A 19,774-nucleotide genomic window follows, 5' to 3' on the forward strand; every position below is an offset into this window, starting at 1 on the left:
GTCTCCTGCTTCTGGTGAGAAAAAGAAGAGGAAGACAATTACTCTTGAAATGAAGCAGCATAATTACTCAGCATGAAGATGGCAAGCCACAATTACATACATATCAGGTATTCAACACTTTATTATAAAATAGGCTTTGTGTTAGATGATTTTGCCCAACTGTAGGCTAATTTAAGTGTTCCTAGAAAATTTAAGTTAGGCTGGGCTATGCTATGATGTTTGGTAGTTTGGGTGTATTAAAGCATTTTCGACTTACAATATTTTTAAGTTATAATGGGATGTAACCCCATTGTAAGTAGAGGAGCATCTGTATATATTTTGGAACCAGTTGAGTTGACCATGCTTTCTTCCTAATTTCTATTAATTTGATTAATTACTCTGATACATTTTACATGTCTCATTTACATGTTTTCCCTTAGAGACCTAACTCTGTTCATTCTCCAAGCCATATTGATATTACCATTTACAATGGTTATATCACTGAGACTAAGCTAAAATATTGGAAGTGCATCTACATTTTCTGTAACCTTCTAGTTTACTTAGCTCAACGATAAAGGGATGATTTTCCGCTGTGCTCTATGCAGATTCTGGTAGGTACCTGCCTATATTTCCTTCGATCCGAGGTCCCTGGTGAGGGTAGGCATTTGTTTTCTATGAGAATTTGGTCCCATTATCCTGTTATATCACTTCGGGTTTTAATCACCTCCTCTAGCTTTGTAATGACTAACCCACCACTCTCTATTATAATCCCGTCTTTAAGATTGGTTGGCTCCTGGTCTTTCTTATTTTCCCATTTGTTATTTCTGTCATTTAAGAACACAACCATCCTTCTAAAGAAATCCCTCTTTTTCTTCAGCTCAATCAGCCTGTCTTTATTCATTTTTCACCTTCCCACTGCTTCTGTCTGACTTCAAAATCTAAATGTATATTTGGAACAAATATGGCTGCTAAATGTTTACCTGAATAGACCTGATTTGTAGGTAAAGAAGAATCCAGACACAATCCTCAAATACTCTTCTTAGCTTTGGGGATTTTAATAGTGCTGCTTCTCTCTACCTCAAACCCAACGTAACAAATATTTGCATCCCTCTTTCTCTAGTTAGGATTAAAATCCACCACTCCTCTGCAATTAAACACACAGCGGAGTCCCTGACATTCCACTGGGAGGTCTTACATAGTCAACACCTCTGGCACCAATTTGGCACATAAATAGAAGGTGACTCTGATAATCCATGTGAATGAAGGAACTTAGCCCCTCCCATAGGTCTCTCATTGGCCTTATAAAAGGATGAATTCAAATGAAGACAAAAGGGGACCAATTTGGTATGACTCACTGATCTAATGCCACCTGCTCATCCTCTGGCACAAAATAAGGGCTAGAGTCTCACAAACTTGCGAAATTTGAGCCACTGCACCTTAAAAGGTCCTTGTTTACAATTCTGGCTGAGAATAAAGGCAGCACAAATTTTTCCATTCAGTAGACCTTTCCCTTCTGTAGCAAGCCTGTTTCAACTAAATCATATGAACCAAGATCAGCCAGAATAACCTATGTAGCCTACTTTTGCAAAGTTCTATGTCCAGTACCTCTAAAAAATAGCGACTTGTCTATGTATACTAGCTACTGTAAGCTGCTATAACTTGGAAATGCCAAAGAACTAAAAGGCTCAAGATCACTAAAGCTGGGACATCTAGTATATCCCATCTTCCTATATCTTATCTTGGTCTTCTAATTCCAGTCAGCCAAGGTGCCTATTTTCTCGAGAATTAACAGCCAATGCATATTTGTATGTGTTGGGGCTTATGAGAGAAAATTAATCATATCCCTCTCCCCTCTAGGTCTCAACCGACTGAATAATAGAGGAATCAGACAAACAAATATTAACATATCAGTATTTCGTGGACGAATCTGTTTCTATAGACACAATTGGTCTTTCTAATACCATCCCACCAATGCCTCTCCAATCCTTCCCAATTGCTGGCATTGGGAGAATAAACAAAGGAAACACTTACCTGGAGAGCTGCAAAGGGGTGTGGCTGCTCCAAAAGTGGAGACAGAGAGAGGTCCTCTTCACACCTGCCTCTGGAAGGTAGGCTTGGACCTCAGCAGGTGCATATGAAAGCTGGATCTGAGTGGAATGCATACATATTACAGACAAAAGGGTGCAAAAGAGAGAAGAGAGGTGTGTGTGTGTGTGTGTGTGTATGTGTGTGTGTGTGTTTGTGTGCACGCGAGCAATGACTCTCTTTCCTATGTCTCTGCCAGAGAACACAATCTTTCTTTGGGAGAAGTGTATAAGAGGTAGAGACAGAGGCCATGAGTGATATTTCAATATGGTTCCCTCCTTCGAGAGGGAAAAAAAAAAAAAAAAAAAAAAAAAAAAAAGAGGAAATAGGGACAAATGACAGATTCTTATCTCCATGGGTGGGAAAAGGCCTGTATTTTTCACCCCACCCCCAACAATGGTAGGGGGTCCAATTCTTTCACACCTTAGGCATGACCTGGAATTCATTCCCAGTTCCCAACCCAGATGTCAGGAAGAGTGTTATTAATTTATATTCTGCTACTAAGTCATCCCTACATTAGAATTCAGGATGGCAGGAGTAGAATAAGGGCCCAGAGGTTCAGGCTGACCCCAACCAATCCCTAGGTACATTCACTCACTAAACTCTATCTGTTTAACAAAAAGAAGCAATAGAAACACCACTCAAACCCATTCCAGGTCATTTCACTAATAACTGCTCCTCAAGAACTGTTTGGCCATTTGAGTGAAAACTAAGGAAGACCAGCCTACAAATCTTGCCTCCATTATGTGGCTATTGTAGTGTTCTGGGTATTTCCTTCTCCACCTCTGCAAGTCCTAGGAGGAGTCGCTGCAAGACATGCCACATTGAGATGAGATTGGGTGTGTTCAGGATGGTATGACCAAAGACAGACACGCCACATTTACACTGTGAGAAGCCACCCCCAGACAAAAGCCCCCAAGACAGAAACCCCCCAAAAAAGGACACTGCTTGGGAGCTTGAGAATGAAAAGTTATTTATCAAAGGGTAGTCGGAAAAGCCAAACTTTTTGAGCCAGATTCCAGAACAGTCAGTGGGAGTCTCTCCTGTTAACTTCATTGGTCCACCTACCCAATGGCAGATCTTCTACTGAAAGGGAAAATCATAGTCCTCAAGGGGCCTGGATCGCCCTTCCTACCCAGTTCCAGCTGAGGAGACAAACAGAGCAAAGGGAGGACTCTTCCCACCACCAAACCCACCTCCACAATTGGGAGCCTCCTTTTCCCAGATGTAACCCAAGGAGAGAGCCACCTTCCCTGCTGAGTCCACATCAGGAAACAATAAGCATCTTCAGAGTCACAGGCCACAGCCTCTGCATCCTTCTTAAGGACCTTTCCCTCGCTTAGTACATGAGCACTTAGTAGAGTCCCAATGTCAGGTTCATATCGCTCACTCTCTTGAGGATGCTGGAACACCCACAACCAGAAAGAGAATAGAATAGAATTGACATTGAAAAGTAACCTGCCGGATCAACAGATAAAATATCTCCCAAGACGTCAGAGTCATTCCCACTCTACGTCCACATGATGTGGAAGGAGGAAATGAACTCAACCTGCTAAGGAAAGGGCTTTCGGGTTAAACACAACAAGCAAAGAATTCAGCGGGGACCAAACACTTGAAGGAACACAGAAACGATAGAGAATCGGGAAAGAGGGGATCTGGTGGCAGGAAAGGAGGGAGGGGTTCCACTGACCCCCAGAGAGAAAGCAGATAGGACAACCAAGCCTGAGGGGAATCACTTAGAAAGCAGGTACCTAACGTCTAGCCATGGCTTTTGCCAGCAACTTAGCACGTGACTTTAAGCTTATCTAGCTAGGTTTCAGTGTCTTCATCTGCAAACGAGCGGAAAGCAGTTTGTCAACGAGATGCCGGTTACAGTTCTTTGAGATTAAGGCATCCTCCACAAAGCGTGACTCACAGACTATTACAAGACTTTCAGGAGGGGGCCGAGGAGAACCTTACCAGAGCAGGAACTGCCTTCCAGCCCCGTCTCTAACGAAAGGGTCACACGTATACACATTCACATACACAGAAGCAAAGTGGCAGACAATTTCATCATAGCAGCAGAGATACACTTAGAAAAAATAAATACTGTTGATGCTCACGTCTGCACTAGGAAAGAGGGGTCCTGAGGGTATAACTTCAAGGGTCCGGGAGGGGGTGGGGAAAGGGTCCTTTTATTGGATAATAGCTTTCACCTGGCATTTCCTTCCCCCAAATCCAGGGCAGCCAGCTCTTTGGAAGAAGCCACTCTCACCTTCCTTCCCCTCCTCAAACTACCAACGCACTGTTGCTGAACCAAAAATGCACAGATCCCAAAAGAAAAAGAACCCCCTCGTTCGCCATTACGAAATGAACAGAACCTACCACACCTGAGATTCCTCGGAGTGGGCAGCCAGAACCACACGCACTATTTCCCTGAAAGTTGTTTTTGGATCTTTCTCACCCAAAGCCACTTGGGTTCACCCTCTGGGAGAAGGGCGAACTGGCCTGGACCACCGCCCCTTCATTTCTGGTGCTTTTTATGGTTGCTTCCAAAATTTTAAACCAATCTCACCCGGGGGTGAGCCAAGAAGTCACCCTCCCCACCTAGGAATCCACACGGGAAGAAAGGCTACTACAAAAGTGCGGGGTTCTAAACCAAGCAACAGGACCTGCAAAGCAGACTCGCACCATTCCCCAGACACCGAGAAGCATCTCCCAGCCACACACCTCCGCGTGGACTCTAGCATGGTCTCGCCTACCAGAGGAAGCTGGGGCAACTGGGGCGCGGAGGACTTCAACCTCCCATCAACCTGGGGAATCCCTGTTTAAAAGACACTAAAAATAAATTAGTAAACATCGCTGTTTACAGAAATAGAAACCATTTCTGTTTCCAAAGGCCTCTCAACCATCCCAGTAGTCCTGGACACTCCCAAGACCTAATACCACTCCTCCAGGTCCACCCTGGTGGGCGGATAAGACACCAGAGTCCTTGGAGACCAGGAGCTCCTCAGGCACCTGAGCATTCCAGTTTCACATCTCTGCTTCCAGGGAAGGGAGGAGAATCATCTTCAGGACTCTGGAGAGTAACGGGGGGTTGACTGTTCATTCCTTCTCATCATCCGTTCCTAAGGGTTGTCTTTGAGGCAACCCTCCACCCTCTCAGGAGGATCTACGAGTCTCGAGTCTCGAAAGAACTCCTGCTACGTTCAGGCCCCCAGTCCCTCCCCAGGGTCCAACATGCCAGTCTGGACCCAGCCTCGGAGCAGAGGAACCAGTCTGCGTGCCTCGGCAGAATGACACCGGGAAAGAAGGTTGGGCAGAAAAGAAGGCAGGGGTAGTATGGCTGGGGGAGGTCGTCCCTGCGCTGGGGGACGACGACTAGCAGCAGTGACCGTCGGACAGGCTTGCGGTAAGGCTGGACTCCTCGTCGGGCGCGGAGCCGGAGCTGTCCACCAAGCTGGCAGGCTGCGCGTGGACGCGGGGGTTGCGGCGGCGCCCCCGGTACTCGATCATGTCGGGGTGGTAGGCGGGGTGGCGGCGGGCATGCTTGGTCAGGTGGTCGCTGCGGGAGAACTGCTTCGGGCAGAGCGGGCAGGAGAAGCGCTTCTCGCCAGTGTGTGTCCGGTAGTGGCGGGCCAGCTCGTCGGAGCGCGTGAACTTCTTGTCGCAGTCGAGCCAGTCACAGGAGAAGGGGCGTTCCCCCGTGTGGGTGCGCTGGTGGGACTTCAGATGTGACGACTTGTAATAAGCTTTGTTGCAGCCCGGGAAGGGGCAGCGATGGCGCTTGGCTGCGGGTGTCACCTGCCGTCGGCGGGGCCCCGGGGCCGCGGCAGGGCCCGGGCGCACGCCAGGGGTCGCCCCGGAGGCCCCCTCCAGGCTGGCGGGCGATCCGGAGTCCTCAGGTGCCTCTACGATCTCGAGCGCGCCGGTGAGGTCCTCGGGCCAGGAATCTTCGTCCGGGTCGGGGGCCAGGGCCGGCTCGAGGCACGGGGTGGGCCCGGTGCACGGGCCGGGGTCGAGGATGCCGGGCGAGGCGCGCAGAGCCTCCCCCGAGGGCTCCCCGAAGCCCTCCCCGGCGCCGGCGCTCAAGTCGGCCAGGACGCTCGCTGCCAGCAGGTGGGGCGCGGCGCCGCACGCGCCGGGGCCGGGGGCGGGGACCTGGAGAGGCAGGGGCACCGCCGCCGCCGCGGGTCCCGGCGGTGGTCCCGCGCCCGCAGGCAGAGCGGACTCCGGCGGCGCCGCCGCACCCACCTCGGAGCCCGCGGCTTCCCCCGCGCCCTCGGGGTCCTGCGGCGGGAGGCGGTGGACCACGGCGCCCGCGGACATGGACACCAGGCATTCGGCCGCGAAGTAGTCCAGGCACGCCACGGCGGCCGCTGACATGCTGGCCCCGCCGCTGCCGCCGCCCCGGGGCCGCCGGCGAGCGCGGGCTGAGCGCGGCCGGCCGCGAGCGGGCGAGTTCTCCAGCGCGTCCGTCCCGCCGCCGCGGCGCGAAGAGCAGGAGGCCCGGTGCCCGGTGCGCGCTGCGCGGTGCGCGCCGCCAGCCGCCCGCCGCCCGCCGCCCGCCGCCCGCCGCCCGCCGCTCGCCGCTGCCGCTGCCGCTGCCGCTGCCGCTGCCGCCGCCGCCCGCGCGGAGCCCGCCCCGCTTGACGCGCCCCTGACGCACCGGAGCCCGCGGGGGCGGCGGCGGGACCCGCCCCGGGCCGCAGGACACCCCCTCCGAGCGCGGACCGCCGGCCCAAGTCCGCTCGCGCAGCCGGGGGAATTATCTTGTCTCCGCGCTCTCGCCTCTGCTGGCGAGCCAGGTAATCTCCATGCACAGCAAACTCTCCGATCGTAACTTCTGGGCAGCCTGCCGGCGGCCTCGCCCCCCCGCGCCCGCTGGTCCTCCGCCAGCTGGGTGTCCGGCGGCGGAGTCCGAGAAAGTTTTTTTTTATTTTCTTAAGGAGAGAAAAAAAACCCCGCTAATACCTGACCTGTCTTTCGATTCGTAAAGACGCGATCGTTCGTGGCGCGGGCTGGAATGGCATCTCGGCTCCGTCCGCGGCTGGCTGTCAGAGCAGATTTAAAAAATCTCCCCCAAGTCTGCATCCGAAAAAGTTTTCTCATTCAGCAGTCCCCGCTGTGCACCCGGGTCGGTACCGATTCCTCCCTAAATAGGTCCGCTACGTAGTAGCCATTCATTCAGAGCGTTTGCAATCAGAAACATTTTTTTTAACCCTGAAAAAGCAAAGAAATCCTCTCTCACGGTTGAAATTGAAACTTAAAATCCTTTGAGTAACGATTTAACTAGTCAGCCAACGAAAGGAGGAAAAAAAACCCCGCATGTTTAAACTGCATTAACCTGTCACAGGCATAGGGACAGATTTGCACGCTGAAATACAAATTATAGACTAGTAGCGAGATAAACACATGAAAATGGACTCGCACGATTTGAGTTAATAGAAAGTCACGTTTCTAATGAGGCTGCATCTTTTGTTTTCCTTTGGACAAATTTTTTTAAAAAAATAAGAAAAGGCAGCAAATGATATAGAATTGCTCATAGGGTGTTTTTGTGATTGCGGAGGCTTTTTTTCTTTTTAATATTAATCAGACACGGGTTGTATATGTTCTTATATTTATTCACCGCTTTCATTTATTTGCAGACTTCTCTGATATTTAAAAATTGAAAAAACACAGAAAAGCAAACAGGATGATTTCTAAAAATGGGCAAAGCAGGGGTTTTGATGTACACAGCTTTACTGATACATTGAATTATGTGCATTTTGTTTGCAATTCTTCCGTGCGTTTTCTTTTGACAATTAAAATACATATACATCAGGAATAACACACCTTTATGTATTTGCTTCCTAGAATAATCAAATGTGAGATATTTGTCAAATTTGTCATATTTGCTCTAGGTTTTTAAAATTTATATTAAAGAAGAGAGTGTTAAATGTCACTTTATTTCCCTCTTCAGTCCCATTCAACATTCCCCCTCCTTCCCAAAGTAATCAGCATTATAATGTGTGTATTCTTCCAGCATTTGTTATTATACTTTATTATCTAACTACCTATATATATTTATATATCAATCTATATCTATGCTTGTGCATTTTAAATGTTACATATTATTCTGCAACTTACTTTTCTCCCTCAGTATGATTTTGAGAATTATCCATATTGATACCTATAGAATCTATTCATTTTAGTAGTTTTATATTATTGCCAGCTTTATTATTTTTGTGGCTATTCCCTTCTAAAACAGATAATTATTGTAAAGTTGCTTGCCTTAAAATTTTAGACAGTTAACTCTTAATCTACACTAGTTGCTTTTCTTTTAATTTTATTATTTAAAAAAATGTAAAGATATTTTAAAATGCAGAGAGAATATCACAAGCACCCATTTACCTATCTCATAAAATTGGTAAATGCTCATATTTTGCCATATCTGTGTCAGGTCTATTTTTTTTTTAATTGAACTATTTAACACTCCTGATAAAATTGAAATCTCTCAGTACTCCTCTCCAAAATCATTCTCCACCCTTTACTATAAAGGTAAACACTATCATGAATTTGGTAAATAACTTTACAATCTAGGTTTTACACTTTTACAACAAATTAACCCACAAAAACACAGAACATTGCTTTGTTTGATTTTTTAAAATGTACAAGTGTGGTGTTAGACTGTACCTATTCTGTGTCTTTTTTCCCTTCATGTTCTGTTCTTTCCATGGTGATAAATACACATCCAATTCATTCATTTTCATGGCTATACTGTATTTATAAGTCCATGCATGTGAATGTGTCCTGTTCATTCATAAATATTAATGAATATTTAAGCTGCTGTCAATGTTTTGGTATCATGGGCAATGCTAGTATGAATATATGTGTATATGTGTCCCAGAGACATATATGAGGATTTCTCTGTGGGGAATCTAGGTGGGGAATTGCTAGCCTGCTCACACATTTTCAGTTTTGTTAGAGGCTGCCAAATGTTTTTTGAATTTACACACCCATCAGCAGTGTTAGTTGTTTCTCTCACGTGACCTTCAACACTTTCTAGATTCAAAGTTTCCTTGTTTCTGACAATTTGATTTTCTAAAGACTCAGTACTTCATTGTTTTATTTGAATTTCCCTCACTGCTGGTGAGTTGAGCATTTTATTGGCTATTAAGGTTTCTGAGTCTGTGATTTGCTTTCTCACAGTCACCTATTTTTCCAACGGGCTGTAAATATTTTCACCTTTTTTTTTCTCTTGATGTGTAGGGGCTCATGCGCATAAACATGATATTGTCTTGGTCTGTGACTCCTCTTTTAACTGCTTTTGATGTGTTTTGTGCCACAGAAAATTTAAAACGTAGTCCTAGTCCCTGATCTCTCTTTACAGTTAGTGTCACTGTGTGTCTCATGAAAGAACTCCTTCCATGCCTGATGCCATGAAGAGAGGCTCCTACTTTTTTTTTTTTTCTCCTTAATGTTGTAAAGTTTTGTTTTCTATACTTGTATAGTTTATCCACCTGGGACTTATTTTTTCCCAGTGGTGTAAAATAGGAATTACTTTTACTCCTCCTCTCCCCCACCTGGAAACCCTATTGTTCTGCCTCAATTTACTGGACAGCCTTTCACTCCCACATTAGTGTGTAATGCCACCATGACTGAAAATTAGATGTCTACGTATCTCTGGATATGCTTCTACTTTATCCTTCTCCACCAAGCAAATCAATTCTGAGCCAATACCACACTGTTTTAATTATTACGGCTTTATAACAAGTCTTCGTGTCTGGAAGGTCGTTTTCCTCTCTTGCTCATTTAAAAAAACTATCTTGGCTATCTTTGGACTTCTACTCTTCCATACTGACGTTAGCATCAGTTTGTCAACTTCCATTGAAAAACTTTTTTTTTTTTTTTGGTATTTTATTAAATTAAACTTACAGGTTAAATTTTGGGAGATGTGACATCTTTATAAACTGAGTCATCCAATATATTAATATTATTCTGATTTCTTCATGTCCTTCAGGAACATTTTATGATTTGTTAATGAAACTCCTGTGCTTCTTTGTTAGACTTATTCCTAGGTACCTTACAGCTTTTGTTGCTATAATAAGTTGGATTCTTTTTAAAGTTTTTAAATGGTTATTTTTGCTATTTGGAAATTGGTTTTGGAATAATCTTGTTTTAGCAAACATGCTGAATAATTTATTGGCAGAGTCATTGGTATTTCCATGTAGATAATCATACTATCTGTAAATAACACTCTTGATACTTTCCCCCCTTTTTTATCTCAATAGGTGGGCTGGGACCTCCAATATAACATAAAATATTAAGGGTGGAGACCAAGTATTGTTTTCCTATTTCTAGCTCATTGAGGATGCTTCTAATGTGGTATTATTATTTATGATATTGTTGAAAGTTTTTGGTAGAAGCCCTTTATCAGGTTAAGGAATCCCCTTCTATCCCAGTTGAGTTTAAAATAGGAATACTTTAAAATCATGAAAGGAATACTGAATTTAATTAAGAGCTTTTTCTAAAACTATTGAGATGATGATAGGTTTTGTCTTTGATACACTAATGTAATGGGTCACTTGGATAGATTTTTTTTCTAATGAGGCTCTATCCTCGGATTCTGAGATCAACCTTGTTTGCTTGTATGTATGTTTATTTTTAATACCAGGCTTTATGCGCTTTGTGAATGCTTCCTATTTTTAGCGTCTATGTTCATAAATTATATTGGTTCTAATTTTCTTTCCTTGCACTGCTTTTGTTGCATGTTTCGTATCAAGGTTATTGTTGTTGTGAAGTGCCATTGAGTCTACTTCGACACGATGAATAAGTGGTGTCCACAATGTCCTGTCCTCAACAGCCCTGCTCAGCTCCTGCACACTCGTGCCTATGGCTTCTTTTATGGAGCGGGTCCATTTCATATCGGGTCCTCCTCTTCTCCCGCTGCCTTTTATTCTCGCCAGCATCGGTGTCTTTCCCAAAGAACCCTGCCTTCTCCTGATGTGCCCGAAGTAGGGCAGCTTCAGTTCTGTCATTTTGCTTCCAGTGAAGTTCCAGGCTTAGGACCCACTTGTTCCTCTTTCTAGCAGTCCAGAGTGTCTGTGGAGCTCTCCTCCAAGATCACATTTGAACTGAATCCATTTTTTTTTTTTTTTCTTCCCAGCCTTCTTTACTAACTTTCTCATCCGTGCATAGCAATGGGGAATCTCAGGGTTTGGATGATCTTAGCCCTTGGTCTCGAATGATACATCTTTTTTAAAATAAATTTTTAAAAATATATTTTTATTGATTTTTTACAGAGAGGAAGAGAGAGTTAGAAACATCGATGATCTATCAGCTGCCTCTTGCACGTCCCCTACTGGAGATGTGCCCGCAACCAAGGTACATGCTCTTGACCAGAATCAAACCCAGGACCTTTCAGTCAGCAGGCCTATGCTCTATCCATTGAGCCAAACCGGTTTCGGCCAAATGACACATCTTTGATCTTTCCTAATTGTTGCATGGCTGCCCTTCAGGGCTTCAGCCTTCTTTTGATTTCTTGGTTGCAGTCACCATTTGCATTGATGACTGAACCAGGGTCAGCAAAACCTTTAACTAAATTTCAACGTCTTTGTTTCCCAGATTCTTGTCTTCTTGATATTCAAATGCTGTTCTGCTTTGGCACTTTCTTCTTTTACTTTCATCAAAAATTGTTTCAAATCGTTGCTATTTTCTGCCAGTAAGATAGTGTCATCTGCATATATTAAGTTATTGATATTTCTTCCACCAATTTTTGCTCCTTATTTCTCTGAGGCGAGCCCAGCATTTTGTAGATACTATCCTCATAAAATACACTTGGAAAGTTCCCTTTTTCTATATTCTATAAAAGTTTGTTTGATTTGTTTCTTGATGTTGGTAAATCTCACCTGTGAAATGGTCATCTTTTGAAAATTCAATTCAGTTTCTCTCATGGTTATTCATGTATTTGGGTTTTGTATTTTTGGGGGGATAAATTTTGATAATTTATGTGTGTTTTTTTTTTGTTTTTTTTTTTTACAAATTAAATATTATATTTAAGCCTTTAAAATTTTGGTATATGGCTCATAGCATTCTCTTATTATTTAGAAATTTTCTACAGCATCTATAATTATATCCCACTTCTCATTCTTTTTATTTTATGTGTAAGTTCTTTATTTTGTTGTTTTAGTTTTCACAGAGGTTTGTCTATAGTCTTTTCAAATAGCCATCTTTTGTAGACTATCTTTGTTCTTTTTAAATATATATGTTTAATTTCTGAATTTATTTTTATTAATCTCTTATACTTATGTTGAGTTGAGCATTTATTCATTTTTTTAAAAAAAAAGCTTTTTAAGGTAAGTACTTTCTAATCTTTCTTATTTTATAGAATATAACATAGGATATGCATTTATTTTGAAGAGAAATTTCCCTTCTTTGTCTGTATCACACAAGTTTTCAAATTAGTGCTTTTGTTGTCATTCAATTCTAAATACTTCATAATTTCACCGTGATTTCTTAAACACTAAATCTTCAGAAGAGTGTTTTCTCTGGATGTCGGGATCCTTCCTATCAACAGTGCAGAAAAGACAATATTTACCCTTGTGTAGATAATTACCTAAGGGAAGCTCTTTCTGAAGGAAAGAAGGTTTAAGGTGCATGATACCAAGAAACAGAAGCAATTTTCAAGCAATGTTATTGGGATCTGGAAACTTTATTTTGCTAATGTTCTGCCTTAGAGTTGGCATAGGGTCCTAAATATTTCATTCATTCAACCAGTTCACTCCGATAGCCTTCAGTGTACCAAGCATCTTCCCGGCAGCAGGAATGGCATCAGTGAACCAAAAAACAACAACTTTCTGCTCTCGTGGAGTTTATATTAGAGTGTCGGAATTTCCTTACCTTTTTCTGAATTTGTGGATGTGGTGCTGATATTGCACATTGTCTAGATGGTTCTCTTGAGTTTTGGAAAAGCAATGCAGAGGAGGGGCTTGAGGTTGGAGCACAAATACCACTTTGGAGGTTGTTGAAGGGGACGTTCCTGTTCCAGTGGAAGACACCCCATCTCACTGCCGAGAGGGCCTCCTGAGGGGTCCCCTGGCTGAAAAGCGGAATTGGGGGACACTGCAGAGGAGATCCCTCCCACATCGGTGGCTGCTCTGGAAAGGAAGGGGAGTTTTCTTATTGTTTATTGTTTTCTGGGGGACCAAGGGATTCACTGTTTAATGGACCGGGTGTCAGTTGTTCAAGGTGGTGAGAAGCCTTTGGGATCTCTACAGCTGGTATCCCATCCCCCGAGCCATTTGGTGCACATTGTGTAGTCGCTCAGGAATCAGCTCTGGAAGCATACTAGAAAGTAGAATAAGGGTGGTTTCCCAATGCAGTGTATACTGTGGCCTTGAAGTAAATGTTTCAGAAATAATATTTCTCCCAAGCTCATGCAGAAGCTTAGGGAGCAGCATCGAGGAGATGTTCCCGAAGGCCTCAAGAGGCTCACCTCTCCATCCCTTTTGGTCAAAAGTGATTGGAATGAGTCATGTAGCAGGCATTCATTAATATATATAGAATAAATGAATAGCAATATGCAAACTGACTGATTAGTATCAGTGTTTACTCATGATTACTAATCTCAAATAGTCATTTAACATTCCCAGAAATACTGCAAACCTGTTTGCATCTCTGCCAATGTCCCTCCCAGCTTTTGGCAAAGACCAGTCTATTCTCATGAGTTCTAGCCCCATTACTTAGGGCTTTCTCAGGGTACACAATCCACAACATACCTCCTCTCTCTCCAACATCTCCTTTATCTCCTTCCTTGTAGAATAATTTAAATCAACATTTAATAATGGACAGATATCTCCAATATTTTTAAAAACCTCTCTCTTGTACATTCTCATCTAGCTTCTGATATATAGCCATATTCCCCCTGCAAGCCAAAGGCTGAATATATTCTGTATTCTCTGGGACCACTTCCTTAGCCCCATGCATTAATAAAATTGTTCCAATATTTAACTCTCACTTTGCTACAGAAATTCTTCTTGTTAAGATCAACATTGGTGCACAACACTGTGAATGTACTTAACGCCACTGAACTACACACCTAAAAATGGTTAAAATGGTCAGTTTTATGCTATGTATTTTTACCACAATAAAACCATTTCTTCAAAAGAAAAGGAAGATCATATCGATCATAGTGCCTTATCCAGTTCTCCCATTACTAGTACTCTCAAAGCAGTCAAGTAATCCTTGAAATATTCTCTTTATTTGGCTTCTGTAAGACTGCATTCTTTTGGGGCTTTCTTTCGTCTTTTTCATTGTTCCTTCTCAGTTTTAATTGCTCATTTTTCCTTCTTTAACCTTTCAAATGTAATGTTCTATGGAATTCTACACAATGCCTCTTCTCTCAGTTCTGCCCAGTCTCTCCAGGTAATTTTTAACATGTCCATGGCCTCGGTACACCTCCATACTAACAGATTATGAAATGATAATTTTCCCCCTAGATCTACTTTCCAGAGAGGCCAGGCAGTCTCATCCATCTGACTACTTGGTAACACCCCACCCTTCGTGGGATGTCTCATAGATATCTCGAACTTAATATATTCAAAATCTGAATTCTTGGTTTTTAACCCCAAGTCTACCTTCTTTCTGTCTCAGTAAACAACACTTCCAATCAGCCTGCTGCTCAGGCCAGCAAATTGGGTGTCATTCTTGACAGCCCCCTCTCCATCAGCCCCCACATCTAACTCATCTTCCTGGTTGGTTAACTCTACCTTTAAACTATGTCTTGACCACTCACTTTTCTCATTTTTCCCTTCCTAATGCCCTAACCCAAACCACCATCATCTCTTGGTCAAAACTACTGTAATAATGTAACATCTTCACTAATTCTGGGTATTATGATGTGGACACCTTTGGCGAGCCATTATCCTGCCAACACAAGGCTAACGCAGAGTAAGTGAATGGAAATAGATGAATGGATTCGGGGATCTGAGCCAGTGGGAAGCGGGTCATGTATGGTTTTGTAAACCAATGTACAGAGTGAAATGGGAAGTGTTAGAGGGGATTTGAGCAGTGGCATGATCTGAATTACTTTTTAGAGGTTCACCTGATTGCTGTGTGGCAAATCGACTAGAGCAGTGATCGGCAAACTCATTAGCCAACAGAACGGCAAACCGCAGCTTGAGAGCCACATGTGGCTCGCAAGAAGCAGTTTGCCGACCACTGGACTAGAGCATGGGCAAGAGTATTGAAGCAGACCCGTTAGTTAGCCCCTGCAGAGTCCACACTAAAAAAAGGTGATGGTGCAATGATGGACCGTTGTGGTAGCAATGAAGGTGGTGTAAAGTGGTCAGATCTGAATTTCCAATGCAGTTAGAGTGAGGTATCTGCCTGCTGATGTGTCGCACGTGAAGCAGAAGAGAAGGTGGGGGGACTCATGAATTACTCCAAGAAGTTCAACCCAACCACTGGGAGAATATGCTTTTTACTTCGAGATAAGAAAGACTTCATTATTTTATTTTGTTTTGATTCTATTAATCCTTACCTGAGGATACTTTTCCATTGATTTTTAGAGAGTGGAAGGGAGAGAGAGAGAGACACACACACAGAGAGAAACATCAATTGGTTGCCTCCTGCACACACCCTACCTGGGCTGGGAATAGAGTCTGTAACCACTGTACATGCCCTTGACAGGAATCAAACACTTGACCCTGCAGTCTATAGGCCAATGCTCTACCCACTGAGCACACTGGCTAGGGCAAGATAAGAAAGACTTTAGAAGAAGCAAGATATAAGTGGTGGAAAGTGGGAGCTTGGTTTCAGACACTCTAGGTGTATTTCAGTCACCAAGGTGGAGATACTGTATAGGCCACATGTGTCAAACACAAGGCCCGTGGGCCAAATCCGTCCCGCCAGGCCTTGCAATGTGGCCCGCACCACGCTGTCATCACTGCACTCCGCTGCGTTTCCATTACAATGACAGTTTATGACTGTTCAGTAAACCATTCGGCCCGCGATTTAGGCTGGATTTTAGATTTTGGCCCCTTCTCTGATTGAGTTCGACACCCCTAGTATAGGCTGTCAGATCTGAGTCTGGAGCTTTTACAGTGTGATGTTGGCCTGCATCCCTGACTGAACTATATATCTTTATATGTAAGTTCCTGGAGAACAGGAATTCTAACTCTCGGTAGAGATCCTCAAAATGTTATATCTAATCATTTGTCCAATAGTGTTTAGTATAATGATAATAAAGCAGGATCTAAGTAATTTTAAAACTAATCTGACAACTTAAATCTAATGCTTTAGGTTCAATTCTTGATAAAAACTTCTGTGTTCTTCATGGTCAGGTTTTTTTTTTTTAGATCCAGCTGAACTTTTTCAATATTACACTCAGTCTCCTGTTAGATTCCAAGGTGAGCCTTTACATGACTAATTTAAAACGCCTTTCAGTGCGTGCAGTGTTGTGGCTTTAAAGAATAATCATTGACTGGAAGAATGAGCACATAGTGTATAATCAGTAAACATATATTTTTACATAATGAGATGGAGAGCAAAGTCCTAACTGAGGCATCTATATTAAGACAAAAGGCGTGGGTGACAGAAACTTCTGAAGTATAACGGTCCGATAGTTCAGCAATATGAGTGGAGTCCAACACGCCAGATTCAAATCCCAGCATGAGACATAAGCCCCTCACGTTCCACGTCAAGGGAATATAAATTGATGCAGCAATGTGAATAATTTGCAAAGATGATGGTGTACGTACCCTGTGATTCAGAAATTTCACGCCTTAGTATATATCTTTGAGAAACTCTTGTCCTTGGCCCTAGGAGGAGGCAGCCACAAATGTGTTCGGTGCAGGATTCGCTGCACGTTTTTAAAGCAATCTAAATATTCATAAAAATACAAGGCATTGGTATACAGCAGTAAAAGTAACGGATGAAGCATGGATGTTTTCTGCTGAGTAAAATGGAGCAGAAAAATAAAGCCCAAGATTTTAGAAAAATGTGTCAAACACACTGCCATTGACACGAAGCTTAGATACGTGGGAATTAGTACGAGGTTAGCACATTATAGTTGTTAATAGCACAAACTAAGCAGCCAGGCCGCCCAGTTCAGGTGCCATCACTTAGTGGGTCACTGGCTATGAGAGCTTAAGTCCCGTCTCCTCATAAAAAGGGAACAATAAGAGTGGGCTCAGTGAGAACCAGTTAACATATGTGATGGGATTAGACTGCATAGAGGCATGTAGTAAGCACTGTATTCCTTGTTATATATTGCTTGTCCAGATAGTATTCACCCACACAGAGTCTATCATATCTATAGATTGAAAGTATATACTCTGTTAAGGAGGATGATAAGCACCACATTTTGTTCCGCTGTTATCTCTGGTGTGGGAGGAAAAAGGATGGGATTTCAACAGATTCTTTGGTGTTGTACTTCTTTTTTAAAATCGTGAAGCAAATAAGGCACAAGATAAGATTTGTCAATATGGGTGGTGACTGCACTCCTGCGTGCGCTGTCATTCTCCACACTTTTCTTTGTGTACGATTTTTTTTTTTTTTTTAATCTTAGGACAGAGCCTGGAACATTACATGCACAAAAAGTATTTCTTAAGTGAACGCGTGATTCAGAAGTGGCATGGAATGAGGAAACAGCCCTAGGAATATTCTGGCGGACTTCTAGTTTGTTCTGCTCCTGGGTCAGACCAGGAGAGCAGTGGGGTGTGCAGAGCTGTGGGAGGGGAAGGTCCTCTTCAGCAGCAGTGGAATCAGGGAGACAATGGCTTCCAAGGTCCTGAGCGAAAATTACTTTGAACTTAGAATTCTGTACCCAGGCGAACATATCATTCAAGTGTGAGAGAAAAGTAAAAATGCTTTCAGAAATGGGAGGGTTCAGAAAAGATACCATTCAAGCACCCTCTCAGGATGAATAACTAAACAATGTGTTTCAGGAAAATGGAAAATGAATCAAAGAGGAAGGCATGAGGGCCACAAAATCTGGGGACAAAGCAGCAAAACTCATGGCGAAATTTGAAGTTGTTATTGACTGAGGAGAGCGGGGAAAGAGAGGAAGGAGAGAGACAGAGCACACTGGCATTAAAATCCCCAGCGATCATTACTTGGGAGGTGGCAGGGCCAAAGGAGAGAAGCAAAAGCACGTGAAGGTTCTTGACTTGTTCAGAGAGAAGCTGGTGATGGTCGGTAATGGAAGGTATTGATTCTGTAAGACAAGGTTAAGCACGTGCTTAGGGTTAGAGGAACCACTGCAAACATGGGAATAGGATGTGTAACTACCTAACCATTACAAGAAAAAAAAGTTAAATAGGAAAATGTCATTAAATCAATACAATGGGAAAGGAGAAACAGTAACAAAGTAAACAAAATACACAAAATAATGATGCAAGAATTAGTCCAAAGTGTCACTAATCACAGTGTGAGTGGATTTACTAACCCTGTGAAATGACAGCCCACACCCTTTGAAAAAGAAAGACCCAAAACCATAAAAGCTCTATGCTGTTTACTAAAACATTTAAAACAAAATGACCCAGGAGCTTAAAATTAAATGATAGAAACAGATGTAACAAAGAAAGTCAAATTAACATTTTTAAGTACAAAACCACAAAGACATAGAAAAATTAATCAATATAGGTAAGCTTTATTTTCAAGAAATAATGGACATTATATATATATATGTGTGTGTATATTTATATGTTTTAAATTTCCATGGGATACTTACAAAGGAAAATTCAATAGATTCTATGAAGTAGAAATTATACAACTTCCATTCACTGACCACATGCATAAAATTATTATTTAACAAAAATAGAAAAATTACAGACAAAAAAAACCCCACCTCTTGATCCTCTTGAAAATGAGAAAGCACACTTCTAATTAACTTGGATTCAAGATGAATTAAAATAGAAATTACAAACTCCTTAGAAATGAACAAATGAGCGCCTTACATTTTAAGATCTGTGAGTGCTGCCCAAAGTGGTACAAATGGAAAGATTTACAGCTTTAAGTGCTTGTAGAAAGCAGAAATTGTGAAAATAAACAAGGATTTGACTTAGAACTAGAAAAAGAACCAGAAAAATAAACCCAAAGAAATAAAAGGAGAATAAGAATAAAAGTAGAAATCAATGAAATAAAAAAAATTGGACTTCATTACTAAAACCAATTTTTACTTCATTGTTAAGAAGAGTAAAACAGATGAATTATTGGTGAATCTGATTAATAAACAAAGGAGTTATAAGTAATGTAAAGAATGGCCCTCACCAGGTAGCTCAGTTGGTTTGAGCATGGTCCCAATATGCCAAGCTCTGGGTTCAATCCCATTAGGGCACATAAAAGAATCAACCAATGAATACATATATAAGTGGAACAACATAATGATGTCTGTCTGTCTGTCTGTCTGTCTCTTGCTTTCTTCCTCCCTCCCTTCCCTCTTTGGTTCCTCCCTCCCTCAAATCAATAAAATATATATAACAAGAAATTTGGAAAAACTGAATGATTGCTATATATGTAGCTTTAAATAAATGCAATTAAAATTTAAGATGAAATGTTTGACCCATAAAAGTACAAATCACCAAAGTTGATTCAATAAGAAGGAGAAAAACTATGGACCATCATCTACAGATCACAAACGAAAGAAACAGAGGACAAAAAGTGACTGTATATAGAGTTCAAAACCATGCTTATAAGGTATTTCAAGAATTTCCTAGAAAGGGCCGATAAAATAAATGAGACCTATGAG

At 42.6% G+C, this 19,774-nt stretch overlaps 1 protein-coding gene across 1 annotated transcript; it reads right to left on the minus strand.

The window, feature by feature from the left end:
* Positions 1 to 3,020: 3,020 nt before the first annotated feature.
* On the minus strand, positions 3,021 to 6,525 carry KLF14 (Kruppel like factor 14). Its single transcript, XM_036427121.2, has one exon. It carries the CDS (start codon positions 6,427 to 6,429, stop codon positions 5,425 to 5,427), a length of 1,005 nt encoding a protein of 334 aa, XP_036283014.1. The 5' UTR covers positions 6,430 to 6,525; the 3' UTR covers positions 3,021 to 5,424.
* Between the last annotated feature and the right edge of the window lie 13,249 nt (positions 6,526 to 19,774).

This window comes from Pipistrellus kuhlii, unplaced genomic scaffold (genome assembly GCF_014108245.1).
Source record: "Pipistrellus kuhlii isolate mPipKuh1 unplaced genomic scaffold, mPipKuh1.p scaffold_m20_p_10, whole genome shotgun sequence".
NCBI classification, from domain to species: Eukaryota; Metazoa; Chordata; class Mammalia; order Chiroptera; family Vespertilionidae; genus Pipistrellus; species Pipistrellus kuhlii.

Excerpts from the sequence above, each read along its gene's own strand:
- KLF14 (XM_036427121.2), bottom strand. The coding sequence starts at position 6,429 with ATGTCAGCGGCCGCCGTGGCGTGCCTGGACTACTTCGCGGCCGAATGC.